The sequence below is a fragment of the Pleurodeles waltl genome, chromosome 9 (assembly GCF_031143425.1).
Source record: "Pleurodeles waltl isolate 20211129_DDA chromosome 9, aPleWal1.hap1.20221129, whole genome shotgun sequence".
NCBI lineage: Eukaryota > Metazoa > Chordata > Amphibia > Caudata > Salamandridae > Pleurodeles > Pleurodeles waltl.
Window position 1 is genome coordinate 1,127,531,171 of NC_090448.1, and position 27,041 is coordinate 1,127,558,211.

Below are 27,041 nucleotides of genomic sequence, written 5' to 3' on the forward strand. Positions count from 1 at the left end.
GTTTAGCATGAGGGTGGGAAGTGATATACAAACACCAATCCATCTGTAGGAGTCCTGAATTTGTTGCAAATGTTTTTGTAAACAGAGGAGAACGAAGATTTTTCTGAACAGGAATGGATACAATTTTGGCTAGTTCACCGACAGAACAATTTGCCCAGAGCACACATTGAAGAGGTAGTCAGGACTCTACCATCCCAAACAAAACTGTGTCATACCTACAGAAAGAGATATGCATCATTCATGGCCAAAGCCAATAACCCTAAGTATAAGTGGGAAGCCTATGATTTAAAAGTGCAATCTAGCTGCCCCATTCTTTTGAGCCATGAGAAAGGTCAGGAGTCTGGTTAAGCCCGTAGGCACGTTTGTGGAAGGGTATTGCACTTGCAAAATCTTACCGGTGCCTGAACTTTTACTATTCAAGAGGCTTTACTTTATGCTGTTTTCACAGGCTACCCTCTGCGAACAGAGCAGGGTGTGTATGCACACCTACATTGTTCACCGGAACCAGAAACCACGCATGAGCAGCCACTTATGGGCAGGGGGCAACACGCAGTCATGTCCTCAATATGTTCTTCAGTTCGATTCAGGTAACAGCATCTTTGCAACATGCGTGCTGAAAGCACAGAGAGCTCAATAGATTCTCGCCGCAGGTCAGTGGGAGTATAATGGTTGGGTAGGGCGGCGGTCCACCAGAACAAATTTCCACTCCAAACAGTAGAATGAAGAGAGGAGCTAGGTTTTAAGGCGAAAGAGGTACAATGGAAGATATACAGGTAATCTATCACAGACAGCCAAAAGTAGGGAGCGAGGAGACTGTAGTAGCAAATGCTAATAGGGATGATAAATGATGGGTAGGAGGAGGACACTGAGTAGGGAGTGCTACATATGCAGCCTTCTCAGTCAATATCCAACATGTAACAGGACTGAAAGGATGCCTATGCGCTCTTCTCTCTCTTTTCATAAAGGGAGGGTGGCCCTCTGGCCTTCAACACTGCAAGAGGGGAAGAGTTGCTACTTCAGTCATTGCCACTGTAGCAAAGACAATGAATAACATGTAACACTTCTTTAATTGAAAGATTAACAACTGAAGACTTGAAAACTTTCACAGGCACTCAAGCAGCCACAGGCAAAACCCGTCACTACATTTTACAATAAAGAAATACTGCGAAATGTACGTACGGATTAAGATTTTTCCCGCTCACAATTGACTGCTAATTACAAAGGGATATGCCGGATTAATCATCAAGTGTAAAAAAAAAATCTGAGTGCTAAACCTCTCCCAAATAAGATTGCAGTCTATAAAACTGGGAAGGTGGGGCTGGTAGCACCATGATATCACACACAAAGATAAAAGGAAGAAGGCACAGTCAAGAACTATGGTTAGGACAGGCATCTAGAGCTTTCTGGGCCCTTCTTTTGACGCCCAATCAGCTACAGGTAATGCAAATACCCAAACGTGGTATGGGTGAAACAAGGTCAAATGGATCGTTAATGGGGGTTCTTCAAAGGATTGCAATGATGTAAGAGAATGGAATAAAAACATTTTACATGTCACTTTTTCCTTATATACTTTTGAATTAAGGGAGTGTAGAATGAAAGCTATGCATGTACCCTAACAGCAAGTCCCTGCAGACAACAAGGCATCCTCCTGACAAACAGATGGAAAGTTCAGTGTTCGAACAGGACGCTGGCTTGTGGACAATTTACCCCGAATACGCCCCTAAAACAGAGAAAGAAATGTGCCCCTGGAAATTTAACCCGAAATTCCCATCCTCCTCTTTTGAACATATGAAAACCCTAAGAAAACAAGTTACTTACCTGTAACTACAGTTATCCAGTATTGGTATCTTTCATAAATTAACATGCCTGAATCATCCCCGTCAAAGTGGGAGTCCCATGGTACATAAAAAAGCAATAATTAACAAATATTTTTTTTTCCTATCGGCTATAATGGTAACACAAGTCACTCATATAGCCTATCTAAGTCCTTTTGTGAAAAGGACCCAAACCTAGCTGCTGGCCTATCAGGTACCAGCACCATCTAGAACACTCTCCAGAGAAGCTCGTTCCCTCAGATTTTCTAGCACGAGAGTGAAAAGAGCATGACCGGAGAGGAAATGCGGGCGTCTAAGGGGAGGAGGGTGGGCCGCATGTGAATTTATGAAAGATACCAATACTGGATAACTGTAGTTACAGGTAAGTAACTTGTTTTCTTATCCAGTATTGGATCGTTCATAAATTCACATGCTTGAATCCGAATAGCCAGCAGTACTCTTAATAAACGTCAGGCCCGCAGTGGATGGAGGGTGCGAGCATAGAAATCCATATTACCAAATAACCAGCTTATAAATTTTGTATTATGAGCCTAAAACAAATATATATCCATATATATACCTTAAATAAATAAATAAAAAAATATATATATATATGTACATATGTATATATAAATAAACAACAGTATCTGAAACCATATTGCATCGCAATTATAGACTAATGCATATAGAATAGTTTCCACATAATAAAGGAAAGGTCTCACCTTAGTGAAAGAGATGACCTAAGACAGCTTGTCCAACTAGAGAGTCCGCTCTCTGCGACGACTCCAAACAATAGTGTTGCGTAAAGGAGTGCGTAGTCTTCCATGTTGCAGCCTGACATATATTATCCAGAGCAATGCCCTGGAACAGAGCAGCCGATGTGGAGACTGCTCTCGTGGAGTGCGCTCTCGGGCGCTTAGTCAACAGTTTTCCTGCTTTGATGTGGCAAAACTGAATTGTAGAAGCAATCCACCGGGCTATGGTGGCCTTAGTGACCCCTGCTCCTTGCCGTCCATGAGCATAAGATACCAACAGCTGATCTGTTTTCCTTATTTGTTTGGTACTTTGGATGTTAAATTTGAGGCATCTCTTGATGTCCAAAGAATGCAGAGCCTTTTCTGCGATTGTAGATGGATTTGGGAAAAAGGTTCGTAGTATCACGGGCTCATTCAGGTGAAATGATGATGGCACTTTAGGAATGTACCTGGGGTTAGTCCTGAGCTGAACAAAGTCATCTAAAAAAAACAGAAAAGGTTCCTTAGTAGTAAAAGGCTGTATATCGCGGACTCTCCTGGTGGAAGTAAGAGCAAGCAGAGTTGCCACTTTCCATGTGATGTACTTTAGTTCAGCTCTGTGAATAGGTTCGAACAGAGCTTTCATTAGCTACGACAGGACTACATTCAGATGCCACTCTGGCGGAGGTGGACGCACCGGAGGGAAAGTGCGGAAGAGACCTTTCATGAACTGTTTAACAATCCTGGATGAGCCTAGTGAGGGCATATCAGAAGAGCGTCTATAGGAGGCTATAGCTGCCAAATTAATCTTAACCGATGCATGGCATAGACCGGCCTTTGAGAGGGTGAGAAGGTACGAGAGAATTTGTTCCGGCTTAATCTGTAAAGGATGGAACTTGTTCTGAGCGCACCAAACACAAAATGTCTTCCATTTGAGCTTGTACGTCTTATTTGTACTGTCCGCTCGTGCCCTAGATAAAATCCATCTGTATTCCTGATCAATGTTCATACCCTGGAACTCTCGGAACTCGGGAGCCAAGAGTGCAATTGAAGAGGTGTTGGATCGGGATGAAGAATCTGACCCTGATTCTTCGTGAGAAGGTCGTGGTTGCAGGGAAGGCGCATGGGATTGGCCACGGACCGGAGTGGAAGCTCTGTGTACCAATACTGCCTGGGCCACCTGGGCGCTATGAGAATGATCCTACAGCACTCCGAATTCATCTTCCTGAGGAGCCTGGGTATTAAAGGGATGGGGGAAAAGCGTAGGCAAAGATCCCGGACCATCTCATCGAAAGAGCATTTCCACACGACCCTGGGAGCGGGTATCGACTGGCGTAGAATTGGCATTTGGCGTTCTGATTGATGGCAAACAAGTCTAGGATCGGTTGTCCCCAGTGTTGGAAGACACCGATGAGTACCTTCTGGTTGAGTTCCCACTCGTGGCATTTGTCGTCTGTCCTGCTGAGCGAATCCGCCAGGACGTTGTTGACACCTGGCAGGTGCTCCACCCTGAGGCGAATATTGTGCAGTGTGAGCCAGTCCCAAAGAGATTGAACTTCCCTTGAGAGGGAGAGGGATCTTGTTCCTCCCTGCTTGTTGATATAAAACATACTGGTTGTGTTGTCTGTCCGGACCAACACTGATGACCCTGCAATGCGTGGAAGAAAAGCCTTGAGCGTGAGGTGGATCGCCTTAAATTCCAACAGATTTATGTGCATTGCTTTCTGCGCATCTGACCATCTTCCCTGAATGCGCATGCCTTGTAAATGGCCTCCCCGGCTTTCCAAGGAAGCGTCTGTCGTGATGATAAACTCTGCTATTGGCGTTAGAAAAGTACGCCCTTGGGAGAGATGGTTGGTCTGAGACCACCATCGCAAAGCCTGCAGAATTTTTGGTGTAACACTTATCAAGTCGTCTAAGAATCCTTGCGACTGGGTCCATTGGAGCTGTAACTCCTCTTGTGAAGGTCTCATTCTCAATCTTGCTAGATGAACTAGGACGATGGCTGAGGAAATCATGCCTAGAAGCGACTTGATCAGTCGTACTGAAACAAACCTTTTTCTGGAAATACTGACAGCCAAGTTGGTTAGCTTCTGGTGCCGTGCCAGGGTGGGGTACGCCTTGTTTTTGATGATGTCTAGTTCTGCACCTAAGAAGACTATCCTGTGTGAGGGAAGGATGACTGACTTCTGTAGGTTTACTGTTAGCCCCAAACGGCAAAATAATTTCAGGCAGGCGTTTGTAGCCCTGGACACTAGTAGTGAAGAAGGAGCTTTTATGAGCCAGCTGTCCAGGTTTGGAAACACCTGAAAACCCCTGTTGCGGAGAAAAACTGCGACTGGGTCCAGACATTTCATGAAAATTTGTGGAGCTGACTTCAGACCGAATAGGAGAACTTTGAATTGATAATGGGCACCGGCCACAGTAAAGCGGAGATACATGCAATGTTTCTGATGTATTGGTATGTGGAAATAAGCAACCCAGAGATCCATTGTTGTGATAAAATCTCCAGGATTGAGAAGGTGTAGGATATTCGACAGCGTGATCATCCTAAAGGATTGTTTCTGAACGAACTTGTTGAGCTTCCTCAGATCTAGTATCGGTCTCCATTCCCCTGACTTCTTCTTTATCAGAAAGAACCGGGAATAGAACCCAAGACATATTTGCTGAACCGGAACCTCTTCTATCGCTCCCTTGGCGAGCATCAGTAACACTTCCTGCTGAAGCAGGTGAAGATGGAACGGTTTGGATGTTCCTTATGGATGGTGCGGTGGTTTTTGTATGAATTCCAAGGTATGAGCTCGTGTCACTATATCCAGCACCCATTTGTCTGATGTTATGTGTTTCCACTCCTGGATGTAATTGGAGATGTTCGCTCCCACTTGTTGAGTCTGTAAATATTGTGGAAAAATAGCCGGTGCCTGGTGATGTTCATTGTTTTCTAGGTTGATCCCGGTTTTGGGAAACCTGTCTTTTCCTTCCGCCCTGTCTGGCCTATGAGGCAGTGGATGGATGTCTATACTGCTGCTGATAGGATGGTCTATATTTGGGCTGCTGATACTGCTTGTGAAATGAACCTCGAAATGAGGTAAATCCCCTTCCTCTTGCACCCCGAAAGGGCTGTTTCCGGTACTGGAAGGTACCTAGGGACTTAGCAGTATCCATGTCAGCCTTGATGACCTGCAATGCGTCATCTACATGCTTGCCAAAGAGAGATTCTCCGTCGTAAGGCATGTCAAGAATTCTGGACTGCACTTACGGTCTGAAAGATGTGGCTTTGAGCCAACCCTGTCGGCGTAATACCGCAGCACCAGCCAGCTGACGAAAACCACTGGAGCCTATATCTAGAGCGCAATCAATTATCTCTTCAGACATGTGCTCACCTTCTTGGAGGATCTTCCGTGCCTCTGGTTGTTTGCTTTCCGGGATGAGGTCCATTAAAGCCTGCATATCAGACCACATTTGTCGATCATAACGACCCAAGATCGCTAAGGAATTTGCTGCCCGAACAGTCATTGCTGACATGGACGAGAACCTTTTGCCCACGTTATCTAATCTCCTTCCTTCTCTATCTGGAGGAGTAGAGATAGGTGTTGACGGGTTCTTAGAATGCCTTTGTGCCGCTTGAGAGATGACAGAGTCCGGCTTTGGGTGACCAGTTAGACATGCCGGAGAGTCCGGAGGTGCCTTATATTTTTTGTCAAGCTTTTGTGGCACTGGTGGAACTGTTGCCGAGTTGCGCATGATCTTGACACCCTCGCTCCATATAAAGTCAATAATAGGGATGGCCCTTACAGACTTCCTTGTTTGTTCTTTAAAATCATGGAGGAAGCATTCAGACTGTGAAACAGATGTTGGTAGGTGGAAGCGTGCGGCCGCCCTATCCATTAAATTGTGAAAACCACCTATATCCTCAGGTGGAGAATCTGAAGGGCGAGGAGGCGGTGGAGAAGGAGTGGGGGCTAAGTAGTCATCCTATTACTCAGTAGAATGCTGTGGCGTCGATATCTCCCCTTCTTCCTCCTCTTCCCCTGATGTCGAAACTTCATCTCCGGGGGGAGCAGCTAACACGGAATGAGGAGTCATCCTAGGAGTAGCTGGAGGTGGAGGTACGCTCCTTAGTGTAACAGGAGAAGTTGGCTGTGGTGGTTGATCTTCTGCTGTAACTGGGAACCTCCTCCTATAATCCTGCAACATTGACTGTAAGTCCTGGATCAAGGAGGCAGGCATCTGGACAGAGTCTCTTGGTTGAGGCGGTGGTTGATAATAGCGCCCTTGATGAGAGTAATAAGGTTGATATTGATCATACTCATCATCCTCATCCTAGTATTTGACAAGCAACTGGGATGGGCTGTGCGCATCTCCAACTGGACCGTCATCCGATTCCTCCCAGCCCAGCAAATGACTAGGTAATAGGGTTGACACCTTACTTGGTGAAGTATCTGTAGGGTAGATCGCCGATCTGGGCAATGATGTGATCTTAACCATGGCTCGAAGGTCAGGAGACCCAGAAGAAGTAGGAATGGCCTCTATCTGGCTTATAGGCACCATTGGCATCGTCGATGGTGTCAACGACGATGGTCCCGTCGACGGCACTGTCATAACAGATGATCCTTCCATTAACGACGGTCTCGTCGTCGATGGTGGTCTCGTCTACGGTAGTCTCGTCGACGGTGATACAGCCGACGGAGCTCTCGTCGGTGGTGTTGCAGTCAACGGGGCTTTCGTAGACTATGTCATCAACGACTATGTTCTCGTCGGCGAAGGCATCGACGTTGTCAGCAATGTAATTCTTTCTGGAATCCTCATCGACGGAGGTTTAATAGAAGAAATAGGAGTCTTTACCACCGACGTCAAGGTAGTCGTCGCGGACGATGGTCTCGTCGACGAGGTGGTGGAGACGGTAGATGTGAACACTGTTGTCGTCACGGTCGTCAAAGGTGGTGTCGTCGTCAACTTAATTTTGATGGATACCTTTCCAGAGGTGGAAGGAGAACGGTGGGACGAATCCTTCTTTTGACGAGGAGAGGATGGCGCTGAAGAAATTGAGCCCTGTAAGCCTTTTGCACCTTCTCTATGATGCAATTTCTGCCGCTTTCTGGATCTTTCCGCCTGCCCCAGGTCCTCAGATTTGGACCTTTTGTGTGGCCTTTCCGACCCACTCTCCTCACCTGAAGTACAGGATTTTGCCTGTAACCATGTCAGAAGTCTACCCTCATGGTCTCTGAGGGTTTTTGTAGAGAAAGTACGGCATATCTTGCAGTCCTTCACCTGGTGTTGTGGGTAGAGGTAGTATAAGTAGTCTTTATGTGGATCATCCACATGGAGCCTTTTCTTGCCACAGGTCTTGAAAGGGCGGAAAAGGCCTTGTCTAGAAGAATCCGACATCCTTAGAGTTTTCTTGAGACAAAAACACTTCTGAAGAAGCAGAAAACTGAGCAGGGCTCAGGGAGACTCCCTTCACACGACGTGCGGTAGAAAATCTGTGGGAAAGAGCTTTTCTGGAGAGTGTTCTAGAGGGTGCTGGTACCCGATTGGCCAGCAGCTAGGTTTGGGTCCTTTTCACAAAAGGACTTAGATAGGCTATATGAGTGACTTGTGTTACCATTATAGCCTATAGGAAAAAAAAATATTTGTTAATTATTGTTTTTTTATGTACCGTGGGACTCCCACTTGGACGACGGGGATGATTCAAGCATGTGAATTCAAGCATGTGAATTTATGAAGATCCAATACTGGATAATTGAATTTACGTGAAACGTGTGCTGTAAATCACCTCTTGCTGATTTATGGGTGGAAAACAAAAGAGCCAAGATCTCACCTGCTCGCCGGCTTGGGATTCCCCAATGATGAAACGATCCCCAGGACCGTCTGCCGCTGAAAAACATAACGTGGATTGGAATCAGAATAGGGAAAAGGAGCAGAGGGTAGGTTATAAGCTGAAGAACGGCAAGTATCTGAGAGGATGTCTAAGTACAAAGTTTATGTGACTGCGTTCTCAGTTCATAGGGATCACACAGAATTCTCCCTCCTACAGAAATCTGGCAAATCTGGCCTCCGTGCCACAGGTAAAGACAAATCCCTTGTGTAATTAAATTCTTCTAGAATACTGATATTTTGTGAATATTCTTTATTGCTAGAATCAGACTAGTTCTTAAGTCAATGGAAAGGTCAATATTTGCTGCTGTTTACTTAGGTTCCTGACATCACAATGCTGTTGTTTACACAAGTCCCTGACGTCACATTGCTCTACTTGCTTACAGAAGACTTCCAGTCCCCCTCGACAGACACCAGCAGACCAAGTAAACAAAGAACAAGATGCCTCACTCTGTATAGTTCAAGAGTACAAAAGAAAATGCAGCCTTTACTTGAAAAGTTGTGTGGCACCAACACAGGGTCCTACATAAGAACCTGGGATCTTCCTACGGTTTAACCCCACTCAATAGCAGATAATCATTTAAGATCTCGGCCCGCACACAAGCGAAGACAGTGGTTCAGATTGTTGAGGTGGTTCTCATGATCAAAATAATATGCTTTCATAAAAATACAAGACAGAAATTTACAAATTAGACTACACAGTAAACCAACATTAGAAGTCAATCAAACCCCTCTAGTACAGGTTCCCCAAAAGTCAATGTTATCCCAAGACTGGTGTTTGATTCTCAAAAAGGACAGCGCTTACCTCGAACAGCATAGCCATCTTTCACAGACGCAGGGAATGGCGGGAGGTTGTCTTTTGCATAGACCTCTTGAGCAAGGACTCGGCCCATGCCGTCTGGAAGGGGACAGAGAAGGGCAATGCCTTGTCAGGAGGGCCAGTGCTAACACACGTTGAGAGTACTTCACCCAAAGGATGGTGTGCATGTGCATATAAAGTGGTCTCCCACTGCACTTTACACATCCGATAACAGTACCCGGCGGATGTACTCATGAACTCAACAGATAACATGACACAGCACAGAGAAACAATTGAAATGATCAACCTCAGCAGATAAAACAGGCTTCTATGGCTAACCACCACAGCAGAGAATCTGCAGTCTGGTGTGAACGCAGAGAAGAAGATGTAAACAGTGATATGATGTTGATATTTTCTTTATCATAAATTGCATACTTTGTATGATATTTTTAACAATTCCCTTCCTTTAATATTCACAGGGTGAGAAGGGCAACAAATTGCATAGGAGAAAAATGGCCAGCGGTGGGAGCAATGGTTCGGGTCCTATACATGAGAGGTGTTCAGTGATCGTCCGCTAGTCCCTGAGCCACGTCATACTTGCAGGGCAATCACTATAGAAATGATCACTTTCCAAATGCAGTGACAATAAACTTATGTCATGAAGATAATTTTAAGTTCTAGCGTGGCTCCACACACTGTGGAGGAAAGGTGGACTAATCAGTAATACTACAAAACTTTTGTTTGAATTTCTTTATTGATTTTCCTAAGTATTATGGTAATTCTATACAAGTTCATAGTATTGCATATTAACTATCACTTTGTAAATATAACAAGATGCAACTATTAAAAAACTCGGCATCTTGACATTAATGAGTATGACGAGTATTAATGAGTGGCAACATGTTCTTCCTACTAGTGGTGTATGGAAGCTGCTCCGAGGGCATATATCTGATGCAAGGTGCAAAAGCGGTGTGTTCCTAAGGTTTCCTACCTGTGCTGCTTTTACACTGATGAAGCCAAAGCTGTTATGTGAGGGCGTGTTTACGTTGTGGAGTGCAAAATTATTGTGGTAAAAGAGAAAAGCCCAAACAATTCTATAAATGCAATGGAACTACCAACCTGGAAAATGTGTTGGATACATTCCTGCTCTGCGCTTAAGTTTTTATAAAGTGGGCCTCCATGCTATGCTCTTAAACATCCCCCAGGGTCATAAGGGAAACATTAAATCCACTGCTTAGGACGTACATGGTGGCATTAGCCAGGGAAGACCACTATCACCAATGTCATTTGCTTTGGCAATTTAACCACTCGCTAAAGGAAGGAAGAGACAGCGGAACACCACTAATTGACGACATACACATCCTTGTAAGCAGATGCACTTCTCGTCTACCAAAAGGATATGAAAGAGGAGGGGGAAGAATATGGGTCTTCAGCAGGCACGCTCAAGGAATATGGGCAGCTACTTGCGCTGAGAGATAACTCTGTGTTCCAAGTTAGACTGGGTACATCAAACGAAACTCAATGGCCACTTCAATTGGATATTACCTGGGGACCACACACCTTTAGATATTTAGCAGGGTAAATGTATCATTTGCAGAAAGTTCAGCTGGCTTGGGAAAGCTGGAGCAGTTGTTAGGGGCATGTGTTACATTTTTGAAATCACTACCACTGTTGATCATGGATTGGATAATTTTGTCCAAAACGATTATGCTTCCTGGATTGCTGTATTTTTTGTCAACCTGCTAGTTTGGGTCCCTCGCTCCTTTTTGAAAGAACTGTAGACCATGGTGGTGGGTCATCAGGATACCAGATCAGCCAATTTTATTCTATGGAAACCATGTAACCTTTGCAATTAGAAACAATGATGTAACGTATTTCTGAGGGACCTGAATTTGAAATGTAAAACATAAAACAGGTGTAATCTTCTTTAGTATGTGTGCATGAACTTAATATACCACCATGCGTATCTCACAGTGTAAGAAAATGAAAAGCTCGCTCCTCCGAGTAGAAAGGCAGTCACCAATTCAATGTAGCTCAGTAATCACAGCAGAAAGAGAACTTCCAAACATGGATGCCTTCTCATCCCAAACTCAAAGTACTCTTAGTATATACTTTTTTTCACGGACCAGCAGAGGTAAAAGAGAGAGTAATAGATTTAAGGTGCTAAATCAGAGGTCGCCAAATCATTTCTATAACAGCTTCTTATGAATTAAACGTATGCTTAGACACTAACAAATATTGATGATGTCACAATACGCAACTACATCAGACAAGATAACTTTAATAGGGATTCTTTTCAAGATTACTAGTATCAATCTGAAATGCTGTTACCTGAGTAAAGAAAAAATGACAGCAAAGTGCTTTCTGGTATAGAGGGAATAAAATCAGCAATAACTTTCCATAAATCAGCACAAACTCATTCATCTATCAACTTCAGCTATGCTTTGGAAATGTAGTCACCTTGCTTCTACACATCAGCTTATATGTTCCTGAAAATGTACACATTCACATTTTGCTGTCTCGCAAACACTTTTGATTTTAGGTGAACATAATTAATGCCCCTCAAAAAGAACACAAGTTTATCTCATTTTTATCAGATAATCACAAGTACCTCTGCCTTACTTACCATCAAGCTAGGACTGACCACCACAATGTCAATGATGACAAACTATGCCAAAGAGGCCCATCATGTTAAGGATGCAAATTATAAAGCCAAGGATACACCAATGTGCCAAGGATGGCCCCAATTTGCCAGGAATAGCCATCATCATACCAGCAATGGCCAACATGGTGCCTGAGGTGGGAACAGCCAGGCCAAGATTTCCCGCAAAATGTCAAGCATGTTCCCTGTTCTGACAAGAACACCCACTGTTATGCCCAGGATGGCCTACATTATTGCTAGGACTAGACTTCACATCAACAGAGCTCACTTTATGTCAAGGACGATAGCAGTAACAACAATTATAGCATGCAAGGCCACGATTAAGTCACTGATATTCAACATATACTAAAAAGGATCGCTAATATGCGCCTGTCTAACAACCACTGTGTGCTAAATGATGCCACACACCGGAGAACACCACTAGGGATGGGCTCTGTCTGACAGGGAGGACCCACACACCAGCCGCACGTGTGCACACACACACACAGACACACAAAGTGGAATATCAGAGGGGTACAACTGCAGATATATTGTACACAATTCAGAAAAGTCAGTGAGGCACTAACACGTCTCTGTTCTGCTCTGGATCCTGCTCTCCTGAGCTGCAGGAGTAGGGGACACAGCTTCTGATTGTCTGGTTGACACTGAAAACTGCAAGAGCCAGCACTGCTCATCTCCAAATCATATATTAGGCTGTGAACCACTGTCTGGCATATGGAGAGTCACCTGTAGCTCCCAAGCTACATGTTGGAGACTGCTGCACTAAACCCAAGCTTCCAGACCATCTAAACACAGCTACTCACAGCCAAACCCCCAGTCAAGGTAATCTTCAGTCATATTTTAGTAACTTCATCAACCTCAAGGCTTAACCATGTATGAGATAAGATGACAGTGTAGAACAAAATTACAGCTGTCCGAGAGAAGAATATAATACCCAAGAAAGGACAAACAAATGTAATACTAATTTACTTCCTAGAAAGTAATAGGTATTTAAAAGAAGCAATAATACCTCGACCTGAACAATTACATGCATATCAATATAGCTGTGCTATGGGGTAACATTCTATAGCAAGGGCTTACAGTTCAAGAGTAATGAATGCTAAAAATCTTGCCACAAACAGACTGAAGGGCTGGGCCTTGAATGGGCCCAGCTTCCACGTGCTAAAGACAGTACCAATAAATAACCTTTGCATATTTTTTATGATGAAAAATTCTCTTAAGTAGGGTATGCACGCTGTCAAAGCGAGGGAAAGACTCAACTTCCTTTGATTAGTTCCATAGGTGCTCATAAGGTTTTAAATCCAGAAAATGTTTTCCAAAGAAAGCAAGCCCTGCGGGAGGCTGAAGCAAGGACAAGACCGTCAGAGCTAAGTGGGTGTTTGTCTAGCTTGTTTTTTGGTATTCCAGAAAGCCTAAAAACTATCATTTTGTGCAGCATGTGTTTAGCAGATATGAGCTGTCCCCAGTGGGCTCTCTAAGGAGTTCTTTATCTCTAATCATGTATAATAATGGTTTTTGGACAAACATTTTTGGAGATTGTTTTACCAGCATACAGAAAAAACTTGGAATAGATCATTACCTGAGAGCACATTACCTTACACACAGCCTGACACAAGGTCCAGGCTCAATTTGCTGCTGGAAGTAAATATTCTGTTGATAAAAGTCCAAGACTGGAGCTTAATAGTGGTAACAAATATCAGTGCTAACTCTTGCCTGCCTGTTTTCTACTCGGCACTTTAAGCAACCAGGCACAGGGCACAGAAGAGCAGTTAACAGAAGCCCATGACTTTGGGGGCTAGTACATCTTTACATTTCAGGGCATGAGGCAAGCCAGCCAGCCAAACAGTTAGGATCCATGGCTTCTTTGTCGCTGCAAAGAAAATGAGGTTTCTTGTGACACCAGGTGATAAACCCATCTCATCTAGGAAGCCTTTGTCGGTTACAGGGATTCTTTACTAAATAGTTCTTGCTGGTGATGCAGAAAAAGTGCCTCAAGAGAATTCGTGTGCAACTGCAAACAAGCATATTCACATTAACATTTGTATACATTTTCCTGTGCCGATGCAGGTTCTTGGATCGTGTGCACAAGGCTCTTGTAAGATTAATTTCATAACATGTCATGAACATTTATGTGTTCATCAACAGAGTGGTAAGTGCACAGATGTGCTCCCTTCTGGCTTTCGCTCTGTGTCTGGCTTTTCATGGTGCAGCTTCATGCCACATGCACGAAGGAGGATGTATACTGTACTTATGATTATAAAAAGCATAAGCTTCAACCTAGACATATTTACACCTCTTTTTAAGAGAACACCACTAACACAAACGTGTAAAACACAGGTCCTTACTTCTTGTGTGTAAATCGTAATCTGGCACAACAAGCATGTTCTGTGTCCAGGGGTTCTGAAAGGGATTTCTATCAGAAACACCGTAGACTTTCCTCCTCCCTTTCCTGCTGAGCCATGGTAGGTATGCTTCGATATACAGTGAGCTTGACCCAGCCATGGGAATGAAGAAATTGGTCGAAAAGATGCACCCATTTCTGCATCACATCTGCTTCCGGACTCAATCTAAATGAAATGTAAACTCAGGAATAATGCTGACCGCTCATTACAGAGTAGCTGACATTATGCACACAGAATGTGGGTTTTACATGTGAGCAGAATTTGAGCCAATCAGTAATATGTGTCCTTCAGCTTAGTGCATAAAATACCATGGGTCATTAGTGGCATCCAATTCAAGCCACTTCTGTAGTTTTATAGGACGAAAGACTAGCTTAAGGCCAAAACTGGAGGATCACAGAATAACAAACACTGGTAGGACCACAGAATGCAATAGGTTTCCATGAAAATGCAATATTGTGTAGGTTGCTTAAGCTTGGGGGGAAAAGTGACAAGCTGATGCAATGGCATTACAGAAGAGAGAAATCAGGAGATGATTTCCTGAGAAGCTGGGTGAGGAGGCAGTGAAATAAGAACCAAAGAGCCCTGTAAGAAAGTTAAGAATTTGCGTAGGGCAAGAAATAGACTGGGTGACTCTAGAGGCGTGCAACTCGCCAAGGCACTCTAGCACACGCCCTAAAATGGCTGGGTTAGGATGCATTGAAACCCAGGAATATATTTCTTGAAGGAACGCCCCAAAGAATCCTCCAAAGTCTTTCAGAAAAAAAGCCCAAAATATGTTTAAAACGTAAAGATCGGGAAGAGGGGGACATGCTTACAGTAGAACAGGATCCCATTTACCCTCTTCCACAAGGGCGGCAAATACTCTGGAAATATGGCTCATACCATGACTGTATGCTATTGGAGCTCCTAGTTTACGGGGGTTTACCCACAATGGGCTGCCTAAGCAGATGAAGCTGCAGGGTAAGTAGAGGCAAATTAAAATGACTTATGTTTCTGCAGCGACCCTACAACACCTTCGCCATTACGGCATGCTACCGCTATGGACGTTCATGGCAGGTTGTTAACTTGAACTTCCAGGGGCTTGGTGACCTTGCCTGGTATTATAAAGTTGCACATTACTTTATAATGGACTCATGCGCCAGCAAATTAACCTGCTGAGCTTACCTTGAACTTCTAAGGTGTATATTACCCCAGTGACTTTAAAATGTACCCATCTCTATTGAAAGGACACCTGTGGGGCATCACACACAATTCTATGGTGAACATCAGCCAATGACCTTCCAACAGACGCCCATTACTGGATGATGTAGCAGGTACTCTACAGTGGGGTCATAACCTATCTAGGAATCTTCAAATCTCATCCTCAGCGAATGTAAAGCAAGATCTAGTAGGTGCGGCCAACGCTTTTCTCATTAAAACCTAAATAACTACAAATCTTGGAAATGGGACACAAGTGCTAATCAGAACTGTTCAACCACTCTGTATCACTCACTTTGCAGGCCATTCAAATACAATTTAAATTTCCAACTCCACTGGGGAAGCAAGGTCTCCTCAAATTTGCTCATTTGCATCTACATGGGTAATGCAACTTCAATGCCACTGATGTGCTAAATGGAACTGTAATTTGCCCTGCTTGGCGATATCATTATCATAAACAACACACAATGGATAATTACATTATGCCATAATTGAGTATATCTAGGCTACTGTACAAAGCAAATAAGCACTTCTTAATTGGAAAACTCGCCTTCCGCTTGATATTTTCCCACAATAGGGGGAGCACATAAGGGTCATAGCAATGGTGTATCTCATTATGTGGTCCTGTTTACACCACAGAATCTTTGGAAAATCGTTTTCCGTGGCACAATGGTTGCAGAAGGCCTGCCAGTAATAGCAGGATCTTGGTAGTGCCATTTCTCCTCGCGCAAAAAAGAAAACCAACTAAGGGGCAAATTAACACATAATCCTGGCACACTGCCACAAGCCGCTTTGGGCGGGGAGCCGGTCAGTCACTAGAAAGTATTTCATTAAGTAAAAGGAAGAAGAGCCTAAAAGGACCAATATAGCTCCTTTGTTCCTTTAAGAAGTCGGCAACTTATTCGAGGCCTTTTGCTTGCTGCTGTCTCGCTCCCACTTCCACTTCCCCTACTTTAAAGACATCACACTCATTTGCTTAACACATTCGGTCTACAAATTAATTCATGCAAAAACAAAGGGACAAGACTGGTCGTTGGAAACTACCAACTGGGCTTGGAGCCATTCAATCAGCCAGATTCCACTTAAGAGAGCACAAGTAATCAAATAAACATTTCAAGACACATAGAAGTGTTGCATATGGTCCCCCGCTGCAGGATTTGGACTGATGTTTCAGGGGTGAGTATTTAGGAGAGAAAGGTGGGTGAGAGATAAAGGGAGTTAGGGGGGAAGAAGCAGAGTTTGGAGGTGGTGAACAAGTAGCCCCTGAAAGTGCTTCTGTCTTATTTCCTCGAAGTTGCAGGCTGACCATCCTCTATCCTGGACGGATGCGGAATGTGGATCTATGTATTAAACAACCGGTTGCAGCAGAGGGCCTGGTGAACAGAAATTTTTGTCAGGGGTCCAGGAGAGTTGTCTACGGTCTATCTTTAGTTGTCCTCTAGGCAATCAGTGTAGCTGGCAATGAGATGCCTAGATGGCCAGCCAGGCGGGATGTAGGAGCATGTCTTTCATGGTGCCTGCTCTTTGCACATAGGTTTGTTTCCTTGGTAAAACGGCTCCCCTCTTAAGGTATATGTGCAGATGCTTCAGGTGTTGCAAAACAATAAGGGCCTCATTATGACCCTGGCGGTCACCAGGCCACCAGGGACACGGTCGGACCGCGCCATTACAACCATGGCAAAAGCGCCACAGTCGAACAGCCGGCACCTCCACTTTTTGGCCGCCAGACGGCCTAGGCGGTGCTGGTGGTATCAATCCGCCAGGGCAGCGCTGCCCTGGGGATTAGAACCCCTCTCTCCGCCGGCCTTTACATGGCTGTTCACGGCCATGTAAATGCTGGCAGAGACAGGTTCCAGGGGGCCCCCTCACTGCCCATGCACAGTGTGGGGGGCCCCCCTGGCCAGCCCCATTGCGCAAATCACGGTCTGTTTTGCAGACAGTGATTTGCGCAATGGGTGCTGGTGCACCCTACGCACAACAGCATTGCCACCAGCCATACTACGAGCCAGCGTCAATGTTGTTATGCGCTTCCCGCTGGGCCAGGGAGAAACTCATAATAGGGCCAGCAGGAAGGAGACCGCACTAGCGGTCGATCTCCTGACCTGCGGGAGTTTGGCCGTGGGCCTTTTCGGCCCGCCTAACTCCTAATGAGGGCCTAAGTCATTGGCCTAGAACCTACTGAATGAGAATTCAAGGATCCTCATGCAACCCCTCAATGGAAGAAAGGAGACGCACTGCTAGGGCTGGTATAGTGCCACAAGGCCCAGGACCTCATACCTGGATCCAGATAGTGAAAGAGCAAAGGCGTAAGGGGAGGTTTGGGGAGCAGAATAACCACACACCTCCGCATACACCCTGATAAACCCAGTAGGCCTGCCTTATATATAATGACACCCCCTTACATTGTGATGTTGCACCTGGGTATGGGTGGGTGGGTGGGAGAGGGAGGGGGAGGATGATGATTATGGGATTCAGGATCCACTGGGGTGAAATAGGATATGAGGGTGTCACCAAAGGTATTTTCATCTATCCAATCTACATTTTTCAAATGTCACTAATTGTATTTAGTAGCGTGTATGTGATAAATATACTTTTCCTTTTTGAGAAGAAGCACTGACTTGATAATGTATTGAGTGGTGTTGCTGCGTGTCACAGAATTGAGATTGCTAGCCCACACAACCTCCCTTGAGTAGGCCCTCAACTGCTACCCTGAAAGTGTCAAATGCTACAGTGGGATGCTTGTTTCACAGTAAAACAACAGTTGTGGACTATTCACTTGTGCAGGAATCGCATCCTCATAACTAATAAACCAATTTCTTACACCAGCCAGTTTATTAAGATTTTTTTTTTAATAAACAGTTTCTTTTTTGTTTTTTTTTAGCTTAATCTGTCCCACTTTTTGGTGCCTTTTGTTGAACCCCGATACAAGTAGCAATGCACACTGTCAAAGCCATTAGCACAGCAAACTGAAAAGCAAAAGGTTGCAATTGTAGCTGGTAGCAGCTTTCTGCATCTTTGATATTATTTATCCACAGACTACACAGAAAGCCCTTCAAATTGATTTACCGTGGACAAAAATTGCAGGTGGGTTACAAACCGGATGGCAGCTGAAAACAAATACAGAAAAAACATCTAAATAAATACTACAATTGCTAAAAGAGTGTTTTTAAATTTTTGTGTCTGCCTTAAGTTAAAACAATGATAGTACAGAACAATATTTTTAAAGAAGGTGCATTCTCTAAGCGACAGAAAAAGTAATTAAGGATGGTAGATGCCCTTCAACAGCCCTTGCAGCAGCCTCCCTCCATCACAGGACCACAACATTAGCATGGAGCACCACATGCGGTGGCAAAGTCTGCATGACGTAAAGCCATCACACTGATGGATGGCCTGCACATGTATAACCTTCATACCTTCGACCAAAGGGAGTGATTTAAAGTAGGATTAGCCACTAGAATTCCCCTTGTGATCGCCTCGCTGTGGGCAGATCTGTGGAACGTCACCGATGGTGCTACTGCCCTAGGTTTAACGAGCCCGCCAGTGGTGAAGGTACTGCATGGACTCCGCAGCAAAGCTAGAAGCTACCTACTGTGAATGCAAGGGAGAGCTTGTATGCTCAGGCATAAGACAAAAGCATTGACAAATTAGCCTGGTAGTGTGCTGTGGGATTTGTTCAGTGCATTTATCATCTGTACCTTGAGACAGCTGTATGCTTTTTTCACTGAATGCCTTTTTGTTTTTGGAGCCTTAGAAAATAAAATAATGTAGTACCTTTGATTCACTACTATAATGTTTAGAACACTGAGCAACATTTTACATTTAGAGGCTAATAACCATAATAATTCCCAGCAAATTCTATATTCAGGACATGCCAATGGCAAAAGACAAAGGGAACTCTGTTTGATTCCTAATGAGGCTTCTATTTCAAAGTCATCAGTTTTGCAGCACAGCAGTTTAAAGAAATTATGGCACACTTTCTGCAGATATTTAATACAGCTGCACCCTTTTACTGCAAGAGTCTCAAATGCCACCTTTTCAATGATAATTCACTACTGGCATCCCATTAGCCGCTGGTAATAAGGATAAGGAATACTACGGACTAATAGGTGGAAGTGGCTCAGCCTACGTCGGTTACCTCAATGTAAAGGTCTTCCTTCCTGCCCCGCAGCAGCACTCTAGTCTAGTCTAGTCTACTCGCATGATGATTGGGCTACATTGGTGTGGACAGCAAGTGAGATGGTCAGGCACGATGGTTTTCGTGGGGCACGAACAAGCTGTAGTGCATTCTCACCTTCCAGTGTTACCATGTGTCTGAACCTCTACCAATGGTAGAACTCCCCCCACACTTGCAGACATTTGGTTCTATCTGACCAGTTGAGCCTGGTTCTTGGCTTAATCACTCTTCCTAACTCAAAGCAGAGGAGGCCTGACGGATAGCACCATGCACGACTTGTCCCAGCCGCCGGTGGCCATTGGAGCCAAAGGGTCTCTTCTCTCCTTTCTTTGCATTTTCAGACGGGGCTAGCATTGCTCATTTACAGTAAATTTCATTTATATTTAGAGGATCGCAAGTGAACAGAATGCACCCTGAAGAGCCATCTTATAAACTGACTGAACTCTACTCAATGTTGAAACTCTTTTAAAGCACGTGGCTGTAAAAGACTAATTACCCTGGACATCACCCACATTTGTGGGATTTAAAGTTGCCAAGATCATGCATAATTTCTGTCCAGGACTACTACAGTCTGAATACTAAATCTACTTGCGTCCTCCACGGGCCCACACTGCGTTTGTGCCTAAAAACTTAATGCAGAGCAATATCAAAGTTAACCGCATCAAGATATTAAGAAAGTGAGGTGGGAACAAACATACAAAGATATTATTAACAAGGGCAAGACAAGAGTTTACAAGCCTAATCTGGTAGTTAATTAAAGAAAACCCTTTCTGCAGTATTGTTAAAGCTCTGGCCTAACAGCTGAAGGTGAGACCAGCAAACTGAGAGGTGCCCGGCAACCCCAGCTTGGGGCTTGTGTAATTCTTTGTTTCTGATGGTTGAGCTAACCCTGTTCTTCTACAGTGAGCACTAAGGACGAACACTGCTCACCATTGTTCACTTTGTGGCGGTGAGTCTAGGACACCATCACGCCTTAGGGCAATATCCAGCACAATATAAGGTTTCTGATTTTCAGTACATACAAGGCAAACACCAACATCCACAAAGAATAAAGGCTGAAGGCAACGTTTCCAAGTTGGCCCAGTCTGTGCTCCTGCGAACTGGCTCCTCTTACACATCGACTCTCTGCCAGCGCCTTGCCCCACTAACAATGTCCGCCTATAATGGATATTTTCTTGAATACAGAAGATTTTAATAAGACCATAAAATAGTTCTGTTGAGTAATAAAGCAATATATTTGGAATTTCAGTTATCTGCAGTGTAAAGTTTTCCATTCTTCACACTTCACACTGGTCTTCCCTCCCTTTGTGTCCCTACATCACACTTCTTGCAAAGTTAAACTGTGATCTCAGAGACCTGCAGATCACTAAGGGAAAAGTAGCTGAGAGAATCATTAACTTCTCCATTTAAGTACATTGAAGGAAGTCTAGTTGAAAGAAAGACTGAGCAAACATCACACTGGACCTCAATGAATCATAACAAAAGGTCCATGGCTCAGGACTCTATAAGAAAAATAACTGCCTTAATTCGCCCTTCAAAGTCTATACACAACTGATACCTGAAACAAAATCCCTCTCCGATTGAGGTTTGATCATTCCCTCCTACGTTTCAGAAAGGATCCCTTGAAAGAGCCTCCACATTCTCATTGATCAGGAACCTCCCTGCCTCTCCCGTCCTATGGCTCTGTACGCGCAGAAGAGCCATGGCTCGCACGCTTCAGGGTACAACACTGTGATTCACTCCTCACATTTGTATGTTGATTTACAGGTAGGTCCAGCAGAATAAATACCAAGATTTCCATTTATGTCACATAACAAAAAAGGTAAGATGAAAATATTCAGTCCCATACCTCGATAATTTATTATTTCTGTTCCGAGCACCTGAGTCATCTCTAGAACGGTTATAAAGGCTTTGTCCATCGACGTTAACGGGAAGGGAGACATTCGGTGCCTTCGTGCTACCTTGGTAATATCAACGGCACTGTGACCTGGGAAAATAAAAAGTAATAAACATTTCAATTATTTTTTTTATGTAAACCTTAATCCTGTTCCTCAACCATGGAGACAACTTCTCTAGTGTGTGGCAGCACAGGAAACTACTCATCACTGATTAAATAAAGAGTGTAGTCCAAGATTACGACTCTATAAATAATTCTCCCTTGAATCCAAAAGAGAAATAGGTTTAAAAATAAATTGCTTGTGTGTGAGAGAGAGAAAGTGTGTGTGTGGTTGTGTGTGTCTTTCTCTCTCTCTCTCTCTCTCTCTCTCTCTCTCTCTCTCTCTCTCTCTCTCTCTCTCTCAAAGTAAAGGTCAAATGGTGCGGTGTGGGATGTCACTTACGCTACCCCTGGCATTTTGGTGAATTGATGCCCGTGGTCAGGTGATGGTCACTATTAAAGGGGCATGCGCAATACCACCCTGCCAGATTGACAGGTGGACACACTAGATCTCTTGGATGAAAGAAGACATTTCTCCCATTTACAAAAGGAAACGTAACATGATGCACGGCTAAAACATAAACATTGGGAATTCCTGTCACCTATGTACTTTCTTCCCCAGAAAGAGTTCCAATTAAATCTTAAGCACAACAGGACACTGGAGCACACGTGATCAGTAAATATAGTATATGGTGAATGTTGTTGCAGGAAAGCAATCCATGCATTCTTTCAGTTCATCCTCCTTCATTGTCAATGCTTAGAGTGCTCAGTCAGGATGAATATAATATGTGCATAAAGACCCAGCAGCCGACACCCGTTCCGTTGGGTGAAGTCTTCAAGGCTTGACAGATCTTGCTTTCCCATTGAACATAGGTATATATTGGAAGTTATATGAAGGACGGAGTGCTGTACCTTTTCAAGCACTTACCAGTCACAGATCTGTGTTAAATCCACTGTTCTTTTGCTCACCATGCCATCCCAGTTTGGACCAAGCAATATGATCCTGCTCCACATGAGAACAGTCCAACCCAAAATGTTCCAGCCCAGGTCCTCCATGAACCACAAACAAGCATCCTGGGACTGGTTTCAGGGTATCACTCCTCATCAGCCAGGCTAGCTTGAATCCAGTGGCACAGCAAGGAAAGGACCCACGTCTGGGCATACCCTGCCCACTTATGACGACTTTGGCAACAGAAAAGGACGATGGACAGAGTGCTGAAACTTTTCAAGCACTCACCTGCCCAGTCACAGATCAGGGTTAAATCCATCCATCCATCCATCGTTCATTTGCTCACCATGCCACCCCAGCCATTTGCAAATCATTCTTGACCCTGTCTGATGATGTGTGTATATATTAACTTTGGATTACTAATTAAAAGGTCATACAGAGATTTAAGCATACTTCATATATTTTGTGCACTTGGTTCAGATTTGGTTATGTAGTACAGCACTGAGGAATGAACTCATTGTGAAGAACTAGTCAGGATGGAAAAATGTGGCTAGTTAGCTATGCGTTACATCTCTCCATAGAAGCAGGCAGGGGCCCACCACCTTGCAGGAGAGCTGCAAGGCATAAGTGTTGTGTTGGATGGAAATATTCTTTCTAACGGGGCAAAGGTTTTATTTTTTTAATTAAGGAAAACAAAAGAATATGTTTAATTTGTGAACCTTTGGACCCCCTTCTTGATGACAGGATGGGTGAGGTAGAAAGTCGGGGCAGGACAGGTAGGAGATGGGGCGCAACAGGGAAAACATACTCTCAACTCTTCATCAGGGGTAGTAAGCGCTATATAAATACAATTACAATATTTAGAAGGAAGTAAATTTGTGAGCAGCCTCCGTTCTATTCCTGCAGCATGATCTGTAAGGGGAGTGGCCACTAGTCTAAAAGAAGTGAAAGATGATTGAGCTGATGCACCAGTAGCAGTGCTTAATTTGAGCCAGTGGTTTCCAGTGCTTGGCACTGGCACTTCTGGCACTCTACCACATAGTGGTGCTGCTTGTCTAATTTACAGATGAGCACAAGAACAGCTGTTTGTTAACTGAATACACATAAAAAATAGTAATAACTGGCACCCAAGCCATTGTTATGGCCTTGGGGGCCTGGAATAGTGTGATGGTTGATATTTGTGTTGGTGCTGTCATTCGCAGCGCTAGCGGTGGCAATGGGTGGCACAAGCTGCAGTGGCCTTCTGGAAAGGGCCCTGGCACTTTCTGTTTTACAAATTAAGCACTGACTAACAGACTATTACGAACTGCAGGAAATTTAGATTATGTCACAAAATAGGACTTCCTGGGCTGAAGAATGGCTTGCAAGGAGAGAAGAAACTAACGACAAGCAGACCCATTCACTGAGCTGAAGAGAGTCTGAAGGATCATCATGAGCATTTAAAGTGATTAATAATGCAAGGGGAGAAGGTCCCCTTGAAACATTTCCCCGACTTCTTTCGGAGGAGGAACCCTTAATGATGTATTTAGTGAAAACGAGAAGGGTGGGATGTGAAAATGCCCTGTTGAGGTTTCTTTGCTTTAAGCATCACACAAAGCTGGCAGTGTATCCAAAAATACACTTGGTCAATATTAATGCTCATTATGTATGCATTGAAAATTGAATGATGTGTTTACTTTTTTACAGCAGCCGCCAAGAAAGAAGCTGCCACGTTGTGAATGGGTGTATTAAATCATCCCATGCCCTCCAGTTGTAGCGCGGGCGATGCTTCTAGCGGTGCAAACTGCAGCTATAGCTACTCCACGTGATTCTGCAATCCTGCAGAATACAATCTGGTTACACCTGTGGATTATTAGGAACAGAAGACAGACATATGCCAGCCGGTCATGGGCAGAGATGACTCACTTCGAGGTTGTCCAACAACTGCAGAGATGCACACAGATGGACTTTAAGGGTATTGCATGTGCCAACGTCCCTTATATTATTCACCATCATGTTTAATATAGCGTACATGTCGCCTTGTGGCACTCTGCACCTCTTCGCAGTGCATCACCTTCTTGTGGGTGGTCCTAGGGGCCATCCACTGAAAAAAGGCGTTTCGAACTAACGATGGATGGAGGATTCACCACTTGAAACAGGAAAAATATAGTTTCCGGACGCTATGTGCGTCCAGGCACTGTGTTTCTAGTCTGGAATTGAACCCAGCCTGGACCAAAGCTATCTGTTTGGTTTCCTGCCATGGTTCCAGTATCTGGTGGGTCATAGGTCAGGACTTTAAAGCATACCCCGGATGGATGTGCTGCGGTTCAGTGCAGGACGCCCAGTTAGCACTGCGCTACTGCACTTTATGCACAAGTAAGTATTAGGAAGGGCTCTCTGAATTCATTTTTTCTTTCTGCCGGGCAGGGGGAGAGGTCAAAAATATTTTTGTGTGTCTTGATTAAGCACGACAATAAACCGTTCAGGAGGGCACTGCAGGAACAGACCAAAGATTACTTGAAAGTATCCATGCCCCTCTCTTTAGTAGTTTAGTGATTGGGGCCAAGTAGCAAAACGGAAAATACCAATAAAGGTAAAGAATTTACAGCCCAAATCCTATTCACAAAAATAAAGGCAATTTATTCTGTATAAAACGCTTAAAAAAAAAAACATCAAAAAAGGAATCGTGACCATTTTACACAATCGATTCACTGATGATTGCCAATCCTTAACAAGGGGGGGCAATGGATCCACCCACTTACGACATATTTCCCGTCTAGCCAAAAGCATTAGTACAAACAACAAGTGCTCCTGTTGTACTGACATTTTCTGGTAATTTGTGCCCGGTTCACAAACCCCAAACACCACCATAAGAAGGTTTATTCTTAAGTGAATCGATTGTGTAAAATGGAACAATACGGTCCTCTTATTAGAAGAGATAATTTTGGGGTGGATTGGGAAAATGCTTATCAGTAGCTTACAAGTGTGGAGTAGTTTCAGTCATATAATTCATGTTTTGTGGTTTCTTTGTTTGGTCTCCTCCTCCTGGAATTTAAGTCCAATGATTAGAACTCCCCTCACCTTATTGGGTGCTGCTTTGGTTATGATCAGGTCTCGAAGAAAACAGTAAGACTTGGTTGATGGCAATCGATTGGGAAAAGTGCAATATATAGAACAGGTGGGGCGGCCCAGCAGCGCTGCGGACCGCACACCTGGATTCATACTATAAGTGCCTCGGCTTCTGCCTTTTTCCTCTTAACCAAAGCGTGGGTGGCGAAATGAGGACAAATAAAAAAATTTAAATTTTTTTAAAAAAAGGAATCGTGACGTAAAATGGGGTTCATTATTTGACTGAAAGTCAACATAACATGCTGTTAGCACAGCTTCTAAAGAACTCAATGCAAGGTTTGGAAAAAAGCAATACTGTGGCAAATAGGTGTCTCTTTTCAGAGGGATCTTGATAGAAAAATATTCCAGTTTAAAAGGTGCGCAAGGTTAGACTGTGGCAAACAAAGTCTTGTTTTGCAGAAAAAAAAAAGTCAAGCTGACGCATATCTGCTTTCTAAAGTCATCAACAAGAAAAGCACAGTCAAGTTGGCTCTAGGAGGCAAAGCTCCATGCTCAAGGTGTAACACAAGGTCCTTCGACATGCCCGGTGATTCTCTCAGTTGGGTCTTGTACTGTAGCTCTTATGGAGATTCTCGCCTGCAGAATTCAATATAGGCAAGCTTGGGCTGAGAAGGATTTAACACCCTTAGAAGCACCTGGTAGGACCTCACCCTGGAGAGGTCTGTTCATTTTTAAAGTCTCTGTCCAGTGGTGCTAAGAGAGGCCGGTTTAAGTTTGAGATTTTGTTGGATGGATGCAACTAGTTTGCCGCAGTCTTCAATGGAAGTCAGATTTGTTCTGCATTTCGAGATTTACCATTTGTATAAATCCTGCACAGGGCCAGTAAAAAGGCAGAGGGCATAAGCTAGGCCCCACAGTGCATCAGTATCAATTGCAGTCTCCAGCTTCCGTGTTCTCCGCTGGCTCAAAATATCACCTGCAGTGATAAGGCATTCTTACTGGAGAACTGAGCTCCCCCGGATAACTCAAGCTGTGAGCACCTATTCAGTGCTCCCAAGGCACAGTAACCAGCAAGGACAACAGTCAACCAGTTTCCAAGTTCTTCAATGCACTGCCGGCAATCACACCCCATACAATACACTCACTATGCCCCCAATGGTAGTCTTCTATCCCTGTGGGTATTTTAGATTACAGTGAAGTCCAGACGTGCCTGGGTGAGGGAAACATGGAGACAGGAGCAACACTGGACTTCTGCTAGATCATCTTTTAGTGTTGAGACTTGCAAATAAAAAGGAGTGAGCTCTTAAAAGGAAAACACCTGACAAATAAGAGAACCAACCATATTGGGAACTAAATTAAGCATGGCTTGTCTATTCAAAATCCCTAGCAGTATCAATTAAGTGACGCTTTTCAATGGTTCGTGTTTTTCTATACATATATTCTAGCTTA

The 27,041-nt window shown here is 44.0% G+C and overlaps 1 protein-coding gene across 14 annotated transcripts in view; it reads right to left on the reverse strand.

The window, feature by feature from the left end:
- GPHN (gephyrin) overlaps positions 1–27,041 on the reverse strand; it is a 1,323,901-nt gene that overhangs the window by 78,201 nt on the left and 1,218,659 nt on the right. For all 14 annotated transcript variants that reach the window (XM_069208894.1, XM_069208895.1, XM_069208892.1 and 11 more), the window contains 3 exons: positions 21,509–21,646; positions 9,231–9,323; positions 8,370–8,425 (listed from right to left, as the gene is read on the reverse strand). In XM_069208894.1, coding sequence (XP_069064995.1) covers positions 8,370–8,425; positions 9,231–9,323; positions 21,509–21,646 — 287 coding nt within the window. The remainder of the gene's footprint in view (positions 1–8,369; positions 8,426–9,230; positions 9,324–21,508; positions 21,647–27,041) is intronic.